The sequence below is a fragment of the Amphiura filiformis genome, chromosome 12, assembly GCF_039555335.1.
Source record: "Amphiura filiformis chromosome 12, Afil_fr2py, whole genome shotgun sequence".
Classification (NCBI taxonomy): Eukaryota; Metazoa; Echinodermata; class Ophiuroidea; order Amphilepidida; family Amphiuridae; genus Amphiura; species Amphiura filiformis.
Genome location: NC_092639.1, coordinates 50,211,799 through 50,228,391, shown reverse-complemented (window position 1 = coordinate 50,228,391; position 16,593 = coordinate 50,211,799). Strand labels below are relative to the sequence as shown.

The window sequence follows — 16,593 nt, the reverse complement described above, 5'->3', positions numbered from 1 at the left end:
CATGTATTGTAAAACCCTTAGAAACTATACTTAACTTTAGTGTATACATGTTGAGGGGCCAAATGGACTTACAGTCTTCTTGCGCTTAGGGCTTCATATGCTCTGTTTACTGAGGTATCTTTCGTCAAAATCGACCCATGCGGCACAGAAATCAGTACAGAAAATGGAAATGGAAGAAATGCATTTGGGGAAGTGTAAGATATCTCCCCTACTCCAAACCACTCACGAGAAATCAACTTATTAAAGTTGTTCCTTATTGTGCAATTTTTAACATATATTTCGGACCTTGCCATGGTATGTTCCCTATTCATTTGCACACAAGTGGAGGGCATGGAGGGGAGGGAATAGAGATAAACATGCTGCTTTGCGTCTTTCACTTTCAAGAAGATGTGGGTATTTTGAAAAAATATTTCAAAGAAATCATTGTTATAACTTACAAAATATCCAAAAGACAACAATGCCACACATTTTCAACATTTTAACACTTTTTTGTAAATGTAACCTCCGGGACTTAACCAGACCCAGTTAACAAGTCTAACGCAACCCCTAGAAATTTACTTCGTGTGTTCGAATATTACTGGGTCGAGATATTCCATAGCGATAGTAAAAAATGCCTCTGTTTCGATCACACAAACCTATCGTCACGCAATTTTATGTGAATTTCTAGAAAACATGTCTCAACCTAAATCTGAAATCTGGAGGAGTAGAATTTTAAAAAAGGGACCTTCGAGCGTTGTTTTTGCCCTTGTTTCTATGCCCGAATTTAACAGGTTTGTGTACAAAATGTATTGGCATGCATGTCGCTCGCAGTGTCGCCGATGAAGACCGAATTTTAGTGGGTCAAGATTTTCCATAGCGATTGTAAAATGTGCTTCTGTTTCGTTCGCAATATCGTATCGTCATGCAATTTTCTGTGAACTTCTCAACTTACGTCTGAAATCTGGAAGGGCGGAATTTAACAAAAAAAGTGAATTCTGAGCGTTGTTTTAGCTACTGTTTCTGGTTCAAATTGAACAGGTATGTGTACAAAACGTATTCGCATTCATCTAGACCGTTGTGTGGCCGATTAAGGCTTTCGCAACCGGCAGACTGTACTTTGTATTAATTTTAATCACCGTGTTTCCAATACTTTTCCTTTGCTCCTTTTCTTATTGCTTTCATTCGCAAAGCATAATATGATATAATCCATGCAGTGTAAAGTCTGCACAAAAAGGAACGCAGCTGTTATAAATATGCCTATAGATTTAGAACTAATAAATGTTTTCACAATATTTCAACATAAAAAGAATGATTTATTTACGCGTATTTTGATACCCCATTTGTCCAATTTTGTTCATTATTATGTTTTCAGAATCTTGCTTTCTATACCTCTCCACACAGTTTAAAACGTCAAAAAAATAGCATATTGGATACATTTCGAATCCAATTTTAGCGCCACCTGGATCCCAATCCCCCGTGATTTTTAAAATCGCCGATTTTGCCGCCAATTTTAACGTATTGCAAACAGCAACGACCGTATGTGAGACTAGCGGACATAAATGCACTGAATGAGACTATTCATTCATGAACTTGATTTTGTTTATTTTGCTGTCAAACCGGGAGAATTTGATTTTCTACGGACGCGGAAAGAGATGTTTAATTTCATGATTCTAGGCTTGAAAATCAACGTTGTGGTGTACTAAATGCATGTTTCAGCTGGTAAGAAATGAAGAAATTAATGTGGTTTGTTGAAATAGCTGTGGAAAGTACAAAAAAACTAGTAAAAACCGGTGCTAAACCACTACGTAAAAGCTGCAGAATTCGGCAATCTCACACGCTCGGACATCAAAGATTATCAAATTTTCTGACCAAACCAGAGGATTTATACCTGCCAAGTGCCAAATATCAGTTTTTGAACTAATTTAAGACTCTGAAGGTGTGAATGATGTTAGCACAGACACGGTAGGGTTTTAGATAAGCTTATGAAATCGGCAAATATAGTCCACCCAAGTGCACTGATGCCTTGGCTCTTGCACTGGCTGCAGGCTTGCACTCTGTTTTTTGTAGCTTAAGTTATGCTTACTTATCAGTTTATTGCCTATCAAATATCATTATAAACACTTTATTACGCCATATTTTTAACCCTCATTATTCAATTATATCATTTCGCAACTTACGAACGACTCGGAACAAGTACGTAACTTCATGAGACATAGGGATTTTTTCCAATTTTTTTCCCCCTAGTGTTGGTAGGCAATCTCTGGGAAGTGCAGATTTATTAGTAAATAATTTTAGTGAAATGTATTTTACAATACGTTATAAAGTTACGATGGATTTTGAGACTTACGAAGCGCTACGAATCGTCATAAATTTTGGTGAAATGGATCCCCATTGATGTAAATGTTACGGAAACTTATGGAATTCCGGAAGTAGGGCCAAAAAAGTCCGGAAATAGGCCGAAAAAAAATTCAAATTCAATTTTTTTTTGCTCTAGGCATGTAAGATCAGTCGATTTTGACCCCTCCCCCAAAAAAAAAAAACGAAAAAAAAAATTGAATTTTGTATTTTTAATAAAGATTCTGAAAACATAATAATGATAAAATTGGATGGTTTTTCACCCAATGCAAAATTTATTGGTCTCGCTATGAGTTTTAAAATATTGCACTCGACTACGTCTCGTCCAATATTTTAAAATTCATAGCTCGACCAATAAATGTGTGCATTGGGTTCAAACCATCCAATTTTATATCAATATTGACAATACAGCAGTGTTTTGAAAGAATAAATACCCCCAATTTAAAAGTGGCAGTTATTTGTATTGATTTGAAGTAAGCGCGCAGATAATGGCGGGCTTTACGTGTTACAGTGCTGGCATTATAACCATTGATCGCTGTAAACTGCAACTTTTAAATTCGGGTATTTTTCTGTAAAAGTCGTGCAGCTGAGTTACTTTTTGTGCAGACTTTAGAATACAATTTTGTGTTCTTCCTCTTCATCCTGCAGTTAGGCAGCCAAGCACTGTGACGATTCCAAGCCAATTGAACCACCTCATACGCCAATCATCGCAAATGATGCAATGAACATGGAACCACCATCAGGAGCACCTTCGGGGGATCCCCCACCTTACGATTTTTCAAATTTTCTTCGGAAAAAGCAACAAACAGGATTCCTGAAAAAGTAGATCAAAAATGAATACCGCCAATATGAATTCATAACGAATATGTGGATATATGATGTTTGTAATAGTCGGTAGAGAAAGATCATCATGTTATTCAACTCTCGAACCTGACGCCGAGGCTTATCGAGCTAAAGGGCCTTCTCGAAGGACTATCTCGCCCTTTTTTAGACCAAGGCTGTTTTTACTATTTACCAGCGAACCATTGTTGAAGCTATTTTACATTCATGCTCAAAAAGCCCCAGAAAAAAATAAAACCATATATTTTGATATATCTTTTGTGGATTTCGACTGATAACGTCACGAAGTCGTAAATTTTAAGGTCAACTTCCAAAAATCAAAACAAAACATTGCGATGCAGATATTTCCCGACTTATGCACTTTCATCATCGTACCAGTATCTTCATTATTTGTTTGAGACCTTCTTCACACGTTCGTGCTATTTGTATAAAAAACCTGAAAACGTTTTAAATCGTTTTTGCAAAGTATTTTGGGCATACAGTTTTGCAAAATATGTTGTCCAACAGTTAAATAACATTCTCTGAAAACATTTTGCTTCACGGTTTCAAAACTGTTTTATGAATGTTATCAAAACCTTCTTATACCCTTTATATAAAACCCGACATTTAAACCTTTCCTGTAAAACGTTGCGTGTTTGCTTTTACATTGTACATAATTCGTCTATTTAGACATATCGAAACTTTCATACGACGCTGCTCATCATATCACTTGCAAATTGACACAAAAAGAATAATATGGAGAAGGAAAATACCAGTCTGGGTAATTTCCCAGTGTAGAAAATGTGCAAATCTGGTAATACATTTCCTCATCTGGTCCTTGTGCATGTTTGTTGAATTCGACAGCCTCAGATACTTTTCTTTGATGACACTCTTTTGGTCATGAGTCTTGTTTTGGATATTAGTTTAATAACATTATACTAGGCATATCTGCTGTGAGTTTTTAATTAGTTGCTGTGAGGTTTATATATTAATCAAAACAATTAATTAATAAATTTTCTCAAATTTCATTACACTCTTATTTCGCCAATTAAAAAAGTCTTAAACAATCTTAATCAATCTTAAACTCGTGTTAGTTACGTGGTCCTCTCGTCAAAATATTGGTTAAGGGCCCTTAATTTTCTTGTTGTTTAAGGCTCAAATCAATAGTTGGTTAAAACTTTTAACCAATAAATGCATATAGCACTTTAACCAGCTTCAAGTTTAAGTGCTTAACCAACTAGGTTGTTTAAGGTCTTTTAATCAATATTTGCTTAATAACTCTAAACAGATAATGATTTATATGGTCTATTTTATCTAAGGATTGTTTAAGAAATACAACTGCTTAATCAATGGTTGTATTGGATTTAATTATGATTGGGACTTTCTTTCTTTCTTTTTAAAAAAATTTTATACTGAAACATAATTCATGATAGATTTGAAGTCATCAGATCTTGGTCAACTGTGAGATTCGTTCAAAAATACAATTTCATGCATAAAGTTTGTTTTTTTATCAGTTCAACCCGCTATGTATCCGGGCAATGTATCCGAGTAAAAAATTAAAATCTAGTAAGCCTTTTCTCTCGCATGCATTACGATACAATGCTAAAATACAATACATCAACGCTAATAAATTCACACACTCGATACGGTCTCCAGCATACCGATACTTCAATGCATCTCGTCTACATTGTAAGCTATTGTGCGTCATGCCCAAAACTGAACATCGCGATACACACATTGGTGATATACATGTACCGTGCACGTAGAACAGTACAGTACAGTATCGCTAGAATGTCAATCCCAATGACGTTGTTAAATCTAGCAAATGAACGCATCAATATCCATCCTTTATATGTCTCAACGATGTCTATGCATAACTTATCAAACGAATCTCGAGTTTGGTGCAACCTGATTGACTCAAACCTACCTATTTGAACGAAGTTTCAGAAGACCATAAGCAGCACGACCAGCATTCACTCGTGGCCGCCATTTGCTTTTGTCATTTTAAACAATAATTGGTTAAAATTCCGTGGCGCGAGATGTATCGTTAAACAGGTAAAGTACAATTCCACTAAACATTACACAGTTTAACGCCTTTTAACGTAACAAAAAATAACCACCTTTATACGCTCGAGTTTGACAGTTTTTTAACATACGTTAAACTTTGCAGATTAAGCGCAAAATCACGCCTTTGAACATTAATCTTAAACTTTTCTTCTTATACTTGGCGACTGTTAACTGCCGGAACAAGAGTGTAACAAAGACTATCATTCTTGTTTTCACAATAACACCGTTGCTTCAGCGTTCCTAATTATTTTCTGTAAAAAACATTAATAACAAATAATTTTATAAACGGCCTATTTTAAGTTTTTTGAAGAAATTTGAATTGAGTAAGTCCAATGCATTGTGGGATCGATATTTCCTGATCAGGTAATGTGTTGCCAGATGGATTACATTTCAAAATCTTTCAATTTGCCTGGATTGCAGCTTAGAGAGATTCAAATATCCCGCCTGTGCTTAGCTTATTCGCTGTAGAAGTGATGTACTAATCGGATTAATACCATAGCAATAGGGTAAAACCATTTTTGAATATATCGCGCTCTACTACAAGCAAGTTGCACCCATCATCTGTGCATGTCTGCAATCATAGATTGAATACCGCTCTTTTCAAAGATTCTAATCTTACAGGTGCGAGTGATCAGCATGAACGTACTAGTGAAGAAGTGCGATATATTTAAATATGTTTTACCCTATTGCTATGGTAGTTTATCTGATTATTACATCACTTCTACGGCGAATTAGTACATTATCAGCAGATATAATATTGATTCGTTGAATGAGCAGCTGAATTATTTGTATTTTGTGTAAATAATTGAAATAATATATATATATAATATACGCCACTATATGCCACTAGAGAACGTGTAACTGGAACAGGAAGCATTCGTCTTTATGCTGTGATGCTAACCGTAAAGAAACAACAATTTGACCATAAAACAAAATTAATTGCAATGCTTGTACCCTAGGTGGTGAATAAGAACAAAGCACATATCTTTTACATTTCGATGTATAGAGTACTGGGCAATGTAGGAACCAAATGAAAACGGGTGATTTGTTCCTATATAATTTAACCCAATGTGAAATAATCAGCTTTTCAAAACTATTTTCATCCAGTTTGTTGGTGATGTTGGTGAGACATTGAATTTTATATACACCTGGCCACTTTGTGCTACTTGTATCGCGACAATGTATTTTTGCTTGGTGACAAATAATAATTCTGAAGATCATGAGAATAAAGTCGAATCAGATGAGAGTGCAATTTCGTTATTTTGTTTTGTTGTTTGTCTTCTCATTTTGTCAATATTGGAACACATTGGTACTAATAAGTGTAAATTGGCCACATGCTATTTCAATAGTTATGTGGTAACCTGGTAACGGTTTAACATTTTCACTTAAATTCAGATTCAAATTATTCCAAATCTGGTCCCATCTTTTCATAAATCCCGAGAAACAAAATGAAAGTTTATTGCCATTTGTTCCAATATCATTTCTTCCAATACCATTTAGTCTGTATGTGATGTCTATTACTAGAAGGACTAAGTATCACTTAAGCATCAGAAGAACATGGATGCAGTGGTGGGTCTTGGCAAAATATCTCTCATTGATTTGATGTACATGTACTAGATCTTAATCGATGTTTCGGATCTATTTTAATCAGATCCGAAAGCGTGCATGGTGTTGAAGCCCACAAATAATACTGATTATTTGGAAAATAAAAGGAAAACGCAATGCACCCGTAAAGTGCAAACAATTTTGTCAAATTCCTCGCCCTGCTCCATCTTAATACATCCAATGATTAAATTTCATTTTCCCTTGAGAACTCAAAATCAGAACTCGATATCTAACCGCTCCTGAGGGAGATTAAATCACCTTAACGACCTAGTACCAGATTTAATCAATTAGTCTCTTTTTTATAATCAAAGGGTTAGATTATAAACATAATAGCTAAAATAAAACAGGTTCCCTGAATGTTGAGGTACAACAGAGTTGGACATACTTTGCATACGATTACTATAACTAAACATCTCAAAATAAGTAATTACCCCCTTTAAATATTGGCCATTATTAAAAAAACGGGCTATTGTATTACAAATCTGTAAAATGCGGTGGAAGCAGAATTAATTTTTGCGCATTTTGACACCTCATTTGATACGATTGCCCGGAAAACAATAAATCACCGGCCGGTCAATTTAATGTAGTGAGGTCCAGATTTGAAAGTTGCACTTTCAACAAAGCAAAGACACTCAGATATCATTGCACAGATTTCCTTCCATTATACTGAATACAAATCAATACAATTAACTGCAACTTTCAAATCTTGGGTTATATTAATCTTAATGTAGGTACGCTATGACGTCTATAGACACTTGCTATAAATGAGGTGTCAAAATGTGCAAAAATAAATTCTGCTTCCAACGCATTTTACAGATTTGTAATACAATAGCCCGTTTTTGAATAATGGCCATTATTTAAAGGGGGGTAATTACTTTTTTGAGATGTTTATATATATCACGATCGGTACTGAAGATTCATTCATATAATTCAGTCGAAGTCCTTAAACGCGTATCATGTGGTATTCTGTTAAGACACTGTTTCTTTAGGGCCAATTCCTTAAGTTAGCTCACAAAAATCAAAAATTCCATCATGTACAGGTAGGGCATCTAATCGGCATTGATTTGGTTTGGTGTGAAGGAACAGGATGTTTGAAGAGGTACCGTGGGTACGAGCTATTGCAGGTTCAAAGACGATCAAACGAAGCATCGGAGACATTCTGATCTATTGGAGGAAACATCTGATAAATCAACATCAGGTCAAAGGGTAATGCATGGACGTCATATCCGCAATAGCTGCCAGGTGTCATGTGTATAATATAGAATGCAGAAATTGTCAAATGTCTATAAAGTAGATATCCCGTATTTTGGCCTTCTAGCCTTTTCCTCCATATCGTGTTTGTATTTTTAATGTCTTGTTGTATTGTTTTGTTTTTATGGAAATAAAATATGAATATGAACATGAATGAATACGAAAATTAATAAGCTTAGATAATGGGTGAATTGAACAGTCAGTTGCTTACGATATTGTTTAAGATTATTTTAAACAAGTTGTTTAATAAACAAGTTGTTTAAGCAACTGGCTGTTCAATTCACCCATTAATCTGCGTTGTTTAAACTTATAAAAAAACCTTTTTAACAGTGTAATATTTAGGTTGAAATATTTTTTTATTCATATTATTTTGTTATTAAAATCATCACATAAAATCCTTATAAGCATAGCTCTGTTTACTGGATGGATATTAAGCTGTTTATCAGGTCTTGTTCCTTCCTCGCTGGTCATCCGCATCAATTAGATTATATCAGGGAATTATCTTACTTAATATCAGACTTGTATTCTTATTTCCAGATGATTATCTTTCTTGGTATTGACAAGGGATCTAGATTTATTCTGACATTACTATATGTTCTGTTTACTAATTCATCCGAGTATATTTTCCTTATTATAGTTACAGGTCATCCGCATCAATTGGTCAACAGGTTCTTATCTAATATCAGACTAATATAAACTTATTCCTTTTTCCTGATAATCTTTTTTTTTTGTAGCATTCTGACAACGGATATTGATTTCTTCAGATATTATTCTAAATATACTCTGTTTATTAATTCATCTAGGTATCTGGATACTTCCTTTTTATCATTGTTTACTAAATATCTATAGTGTGCTATTAATACAGCAAAGAAGAACATTTTCCGTACACGAAAGTGCCCTCCTCCCCAAGGAATTAACAAAACATCTGTCATGTCAATAAAGTTGATCAATGAAAGAAAATAAAGTCTGTTTTCCCGGAGGATTTGAGTGATTGGTGAAAGCAGCACCATTTTGGGAATTTTGTGAGACGATTTTATACGCAAAAGGATATAATATATAAATATATAACATATAATTCAAGTGTACAGTGGACTTCGCTAAACAGTGCTTCTAGCATAAGGATAAGGACCAGTCGTTTAGAACATTGGGTGCGACAGAACTTTGCTATCAACAAGAAGTATACTGTATACGCATTTGTTGTTCATGTATAGAATCATTATCAATCACATTTTACTTTTCATTAAAGATTCAGATATTGTTAACTTAATCAAACAGTGCGTTGTGGTTGTGGATTCGTGTGAGAACTGGGAAAAGGTGACTTTGGCATTGAGTCATTACGGCTCGTAACAATAGCCAAATATTGTATTTTCGAATTGTTCAGCTTTTATATAAAACCATTTACAATTAATTCTTAGTTTCCTGTTTCCCACCCGCGTCCAAAGTAGAGAATTGCTAAATATTTAATTATTTTATTTTTATTTTGGATTTTCTCTTTTAAAATAATATTTAATGACTTCCATTTACTACTTTCTGACTTTGATCATATCAACTATAATGATGAATAAACAAAGAACATACCTCTGTTAGTTCTGTATAAAATCAAACAAAGTTGTAAAATAATTAAATGCATTTTCCTAGTCAAAACGGGTTAATGTAGGTTACGACCACTTATTTTAAGTATGAACGTTTCGATAGTATTTTTGTGAAACGTTCATACCAGAGCACTTAATGTATCGAATTAGAAACCTTGTGAATGAAAAAGGAGTTTAATTAAAAAATACTATCCAAACGTTCATACCCCACCCCCGTAACCGATACATTATATATGTTGTCGACATTGACCTCATTTTCCTTGATTGGGTAAATTTATATAAGACTGTCCAGTGTAGGGCGCACATAAAAGACCACTTTCACTGTCGCAACGAACACTATCGTTGTGCAAAACTAAATGTTCTGTAGGAAATGTATGTAACTATATACGTACAGACCTTAGAACCATATGCTATTCATTAAGACACTTTAAGTAATATTGTTATTTTTAGATGACCACGGGTTTTAATTTATATATTTAGCATTTTAAAACAATTTCACTTAGTAATGTCTCATTTTACGATTTATTTACATTTTATTTACTATATAATTTATTTATTTATTTATTTATTTATGTATTTATTTATTTATTTATTTATTTATTTATTTATTTATTTATTTATTTATTTAATCATTCATTTATTATTTATTTATTTATTTATTTATTTATTTATTTATTTATTTATTTATTTATAAATATTCCTTTCTTTCTTTCTTTATTTTTTTATTTTTATTTTTATTGATTGATTGATTGATTGACTGATTGATTGATTGATTGATGTGAAAAGTAAAAAAAAAGTACTGATACCCTATCACCGGATTCACAAACTTTCAAAATTAATAATAATTATATACGAACTCGTACCTTAACAATTGCATTTTTTTTATCGCAAATTGTTTTATTTACTTTTCCATTATAATCAATTCAGCCGTTAATAAACACATGAAAGGAACAATCTTGTATAAATTACCTCAAGGTCAATTCTAAACATGCAAATTCAATTATTTTAATAATGGCTGGCTGAAAGGTCCACGGGGGTTACACGCAAGTTAATTTTTTAGTGTGTAGGAAAAACATAACCACAGTGAACTGATTTGGGCAATAAATACCGTCTTATGGAATACGTTTGGAATGATACATGTTTTCAGACAATTGGGTAAAAAGTTTGTTCTGCTTGGAGAACATAATTACTGTGTGGAATTCAACGGATAAAACAATTGAAAACAATTATTTCAGTTAACCAATCAATCAATCAATCAATCAATCAATCAATCACATAATCAATCAATCAAGCAAGCAAGCAATCACAGAATCAATCAATAATCAACAATCAATGAAAGGGCATTGCAACTGAACACGAACACCCGTCCGGTAAATATTAATGAGTGTCCCTCGGGCACAAGTAATTAAAGTGACTATTATTACGTTCGTCGTATGGAATCAAAGTGGTCTGAAATAGTGCTGCTGTCTTTAACATTTCTGTAAATCTGAAACAATGGATGTAAAGCAGATTTCGATGATGTGCCTTATCGCGGCGGTTATCGGTAAGTATGAACAAGTAATAATATAATATATAATAATGGAGAGATTATTAAAAGCGTAACATGTGTGATAGCTATTGCGGAAGGAGATATTAACTCATATTGGTATCAGGCCCATCAGCGAGGAATTAAGGGTTAAATTTTGAAAAAAGACTACACTGGGTTTCAGAGAAGAACGGCAGCGCCCTGTTTATGAGCGACATACGCGAAGCTTTGTGTTCACTTCAAGGGCGCCTATATCTGCGCTGACCAACGATTGGACGCATAATCGGCCAATCAGATTATCGGTCTATTGCTATGATTGTCAAACGATTGATTCAGCCAATCAGAACCCCACTTCCGTGTATACGCTCTTCACACTCTCTAAATGTAAACACGTGCAGTTCTTCTGTGACAAAAACTTTTTTGTGGAGGATACAAGATTTTGGAGAAATATTCTCATGACTCTCTCAATTGATAATGACAAATTGTCGATGGACTGCTTTTGCTGATTTTATTCAACTAAACAATTAACACACTGTTGTTTATATCAGAACGACGTACTGCTCTCCATGTAGAAACAGTGCGACACGCTGCATTGTAACTGAGATTCAAACAGTCGTTGACTTTCATTTAAACCTAATTTATATAAAATGTTGCCGGGCAGGACCAACCTGCGTTAATGAATCCGAGAACCAAAAGGAATTTAATCGCAGATTCAGTATGCCTGGAATGGTTCGTAATCATATGGTGAAACTGTAATGATTATTGTTGAAAACCTCCTAGATTAATTGCTATCTGAAAGTCAACATTTGTTAATAATATTAGGATATAGTTTTTCCACAGAAAAATTCGTTTGAAGATGATCATATTATCTCCTCTTCTGATGATCCAGACAAATCAAATCCGGAAACAGACAAAACTTCCCTACATAACCTGCGAGTATCCTTGCGCGTTTTGTCTAGCGCCGGTAACGACTTCGCTCTCTACAGTCAATGTAATAAAAAGGAACGGTTGATAGTTATATTATATAGGTGTCCATTCATCCTTACGCCAAAAATAAAAAAGCAAGCACAACTGTCCCTAAAATGAACACCTATCAATCAATCAATACAAAGAAAAATATATCACTCACCCTACAAGATATAACAAGGATGATCTCATCTGTCACTCGATTCGATTTTTACTAATACGTTTACATTATGTACAGTTGCTTATAACTTACAAAACGATGCTTTTGTCGGTCTTCATTTTCACTAAATTCAAATGAAATTAATATAGAATACTCTGACTTCTAAACCAAATTGATTGTACCGCGATTGAGTATCACGAATCGCTATAAATATGATGTGCAGTTAATATTCATATATTCTTTTATACATAGGAAGTTTTGGTTTAAAAAAAAAGACTATTTCATTGAAACTAATCAGGCTGTGTAATAATTAGCATTCTATTACCCCACGACCCATTATTCAAAATCGCGCACTGTGATTTGTTGAAACGCGTCACGTGACAGACCATTAATTAGCGATAAAGTGTCAAGGGCAACGAACTTTATGTTCTTCTATCATCACAGCGCACAGCAGAGCGCACAGCACACCTGCTTATGTAGGGGAGAATGGAATGTCAGGGTGTGTTATTGTATGTGCATACCTGCTTATAGGGGAGAATGGAATGTTAGGTTGTGTTATTGGAATGTGCATACGCTTTGGCTACGCGTATGCGCTCCACCTTGAGGTAAACAACTTGAAATATTTGGGCAAAATGTTTGATATTTTCTCTTTAAATCACACTATTTTGTGGTAATAGAATAGAAATAAAGGGTGCAGCATTATCGTTTACACGCAAATAATGTGTCCTCGGCAGTAAAAACGTTTAAATTATGGGTTCGGCTGCGCCTCACCCATTATTTACGCTTTTACTGCCTCGGACACATTATTTTCGTGTAAAGGATCATGCATTACCCTTTATTTCTTAATTAAAATGACTCTTATCCTAAATACATTTTAGAAACAATTTCATTTTAGCGTATACTGCTGTGATGTATCGTCAATATCACAGCGAAGGTCGTGTAAATAATTATTCTATGTTAAAGAACAACGTCTTATTTGATCATATAGCGCTAACGGGCCATTTGCATAATGCTTTAAATGAAAAATGTTGTTATATCAACCTTTATTAAGGAAATGCAAAATACAAAATATAAACAATGCAAGAATACAAGGAGGAACACAAAAACCCAGGACAAAATCTGGACAAGATGCCCAAATTAATGCAGGGTGACATATTATACATTAACAAAAATACACAAGAATAAAAAACAAGCAGAACACACCAGGAATACCAAGCAGGATTGTGCAAATATTAATCATTATGCTTGATTACAATAATTGCATCACAATGGTATGATAAAAAGAGTCACCATGAGACCACATTTGACGGGGTGCCTAAGCATCATGAGAGAATATCCTCAAATTGTCAACTCATTAAAAACAGTAATGTAAAGAGTTTGCTTTTTTCCATTTGTTTGGTACAATTTTCAAACATATTATGGCTGTTCCTGAAACGTACAATTAACAGTCAAATAATAATATGAAATTTGATTTTGTATCTGTTTGTTTGATTTGTTCGGGTTTTTGACAATCTGCAGGTCGTGGAAGTGCAATCCAATGCCATGAATGTCATTACCAGAACCTCACTCAGCCTGGATTAAATTTCCAGCAAATTATAGGCCAATCAGGATGCATGGATCCCTTCCAATCATCGGAAGTTGAAATGGTTGAATGTGATGGCCATTGTTATGTAAGTAGAACTGGTTGCATTTGTATACAGTAGAATATGAAAAAGATGATGGTTTGATATAAAAGATTACATAACACATGATAAAAAATGCAAACTGTTCTAAACCTGAGTTGCATCCTATTCGGCAATCGCTCCAAACTTTTGTTTTCTGGGCAGCAATAGATGAGTTGACTCGTGACGTCATTGCCTGGCAGTTGCCCCGTACGTTTAAAACTCCCGCCACATTGACCATCGATGCTTGGTGGATCCTCATTATTTATGAAATCAATTGACTATTGTTAATTGTGATAACATATTAATCTTAGTACGTATTGATATTGACCAATATAAATTTAGCGTTGATTCTCATTAACAGTGTTTAACTCATTAATTAGTTGCTGGTTCATTAATAACAGGCATCAAAGCAGCATAGACGGTCGATCCAAAGATCCAACACATTTGGTTCTGATGCCTCACAATAAGGCTATTAAATAATGCCGAAAATGTCTGGAGCAATGACGTCCTAATAATTCAATGAAGCTTGACGACAAATGAGCACAAATAACCATGACGTCATTGCTCTAGAAAGTTTCGGCGCGTGTTGAGAGATTGCTGTTTTTATTCGTTTTTATGGTTAATATGAGTTTGTTTTAAATAAAACCACGCGATTCGTGCTTGATAATTATTTTTCTAACATATAAGACATACTGATGTGATTGCCGGACACTTCCTTTAACAAGCAAACAAACGATTTTTATTTATCAAATCCAAAGGCAAATGTTACCAAACAATCACTAGATACGTTTACCTTGGAGGCAATATACAGAGGATGTACGACAGGCTCAGGTGTCAATTGTGATTTCCAGGGCTGCCAAAATATTCCAAGCACTAAAGTCTGCAGCTATTGCTGCGATGATGATGATGGCTGCAATAGCCGGAGCTTCGAAGAGGCAGATGCGGGTGTTTTCAAGTGTCATTATTGTCAGGCAGAGTTGACACCTGATGGAATGCCAGTTGATAGTAACACGTGTGGGAGAGATAATTTTGATGGTACAGGTGCCTTTGACATAGCCTTGCCGTGCCCGTCTGAAACTTGTATTGTAAGTCAGTTATGATATATTAATGTAGTAGTGTACTTAAACTACCTAAATAAATGTTTTTGGCAACCATAATATTTGGGAAGCACTAAAATATGATTTATTTTAAGCAGCATGTTAACCTTGTCTTTTAGTCAAAATCAAAAGCATGCTGTATTGCAGTAAAGTAGGCATAGGACCCGATGACCGGTTAAATTTCAAGCGCGTCGCCCTCTATTGACCAGATCATATGTTAGTCTTTGTTCCATCCGCATTGTTCTCCTTTGTGATGAATGAGCAGAATCCAGCTTGGAACCGAGACTAGCAATATAGAACGCCGTTTTGAACGACGTAAACTGAAACGCACGGTCCACGCACCCCGTTTCGCAATCTCTCTAACATTTCTGCCTTCTGAGAATATTTACGACTTGTAGCTGTGGCTTTGATGGCCACAGTGTTTATTGAGGTTGTTTATGGTTTATTAAGAATCTGTGCGAAGTTTTCTTAATTTAAAATCTCCCATGAAACGGTAATTGTTGTCGTGTTGATGTTGCAACACATGATGAAGCCGTGATCATGTTAAAAATATCCGAATGGAGATCCAATATTTTGTTAATATCGTATCGTCATCGGGGCATAAATCATGTAATTATACGTGTGCAGCTTGGAAGCCAGGTTTAAGTAATACTCCTTTGTAACCATACACGGATTTGTATTTTATCTTTCATTCCAGACATTAACTATACCATCATCCCCTGACACTAATGCAACCATAACGCGAGGCTGTGCAACTGTTGATACTTATCTCGGCCTCTGCACCAAAGAGGATTACTATGAATCGTTCGGTTACAACATAGAATGTTGTTATGATAACCTATGCAACGTAGGTGAAAACTCCCCAACAGATATGCCTCCTCTTGTTAAGACGACAAAGGAATTACCGACGACGCCAAAACCAAATGATAATAAGTCATCATGCATCTTACCAAATTTGTTTTTGAGTTTTGCAACTCTTTTAGCACTGCTGCTCAAATTAATATAAATACTGTACTTCTAAAAAAATCCTACAAATACTAATTTATATTTCAGAAGCCTACTATAGTGTGTCTCGTCTCCAGTTGAGAGTATTAAACGCCATGTTGGATTTCGTGGCAGATTCAAATCGCACGCGCTAACCTAATTCAGCGGTGTGTATACACACACGGAGAAGGGCGGTTTGTTCGTATTACTATTTAAATAGTTGACGTGGTTTAAGAATAAATTTTGGCAATTGACAGCTTCGTTCGTAAAATAAGAATTTTATGAAAATTCTCCTTCTTTGATCCGTTCCGTGGATTTACTTTGATCAGCGCATAATCGGCGGGCCTTATTGACATCTGGCCAGAAGCATCACGAATTATTAATTCACGTCTCCTTTCTTTAACACACAAAATATGGACCAGATAGGTCAACTAATAGCACTCTTAAAGGGGCATTTCGTGATCCACAGCCTCATCCCCCAACTTTTCTCAAAAAAAGTTGAGATTTTTATATCACTGGAAACCTCTGG

General features: G+C 34.8%; 2 protein-coding genes across 2 annotated transcripts in view; both read left to right on the top strand.

Moving 5' to 3' along the window:
- The window catches only part of LOC140166352 (uncharacterized), an 86,437-nt gene extending 82,860 nt beyond the window's left edge, over positions 1-3,577 (top strand). The window contains exon 5 of the mRNA XM_072189796.1: positions 2,983-3,577. Coding sequence (XP_072045897.1) covers positions 2,983-3,059 — 77 coding nt within the window. The 3' untranslated portion in view covers positions 3,060-3,577. The remainder of the gene's footprint in view (positions 1-2,982) is intronic.
- Positions 3,578-11,101: 7,524 nt separating this feature from the next.
- Positions 11,102-16,103, top strand: LOC140166350 (uncharacterized). The gene is made up of 4 exons (XM_072189794.1): positions 11,102-11,211; positions 13,838-13,989; positions 14,742-15,068; positions 15,778-16,103. The coding sequence occupies exons 1-4, from the start codon at positions 11,163-11,165 to the stop codon at positions 16,084-16,086; spliced, it is 837 nt and encodes a 278-aa protein (XP_072045895.1). The 5' UTR covers positions 11,102-11,162; the 3' UTR covers positions 16,087-16,103.
- Positions 16,104-16,593: the final 490 nt, after the last annotated feature.

Coding starts and splice junctions, on each gene's coding strand:
- LOC140166350 (XM_072189794.1), top strand. CDS start 11,163: ATGGATGTAAAGCAGATTTCGATGATGTGCCTTATCGCGGCGGTTATC. Junction 11,212..13,837: donor CCTTATCGCGGCGGTTATCG/GTAAGTATGAAC, acceptor GACAATCTGCAG/GTCGTGGAAGTGCAATCCAA. Junction 15,069..15,777: donor GCCCGTCTGAAACTTGTATT/GTAAGTCAGTTA, acceptor CTTTCATTCCAG/ACATTAACTATACCATCATC.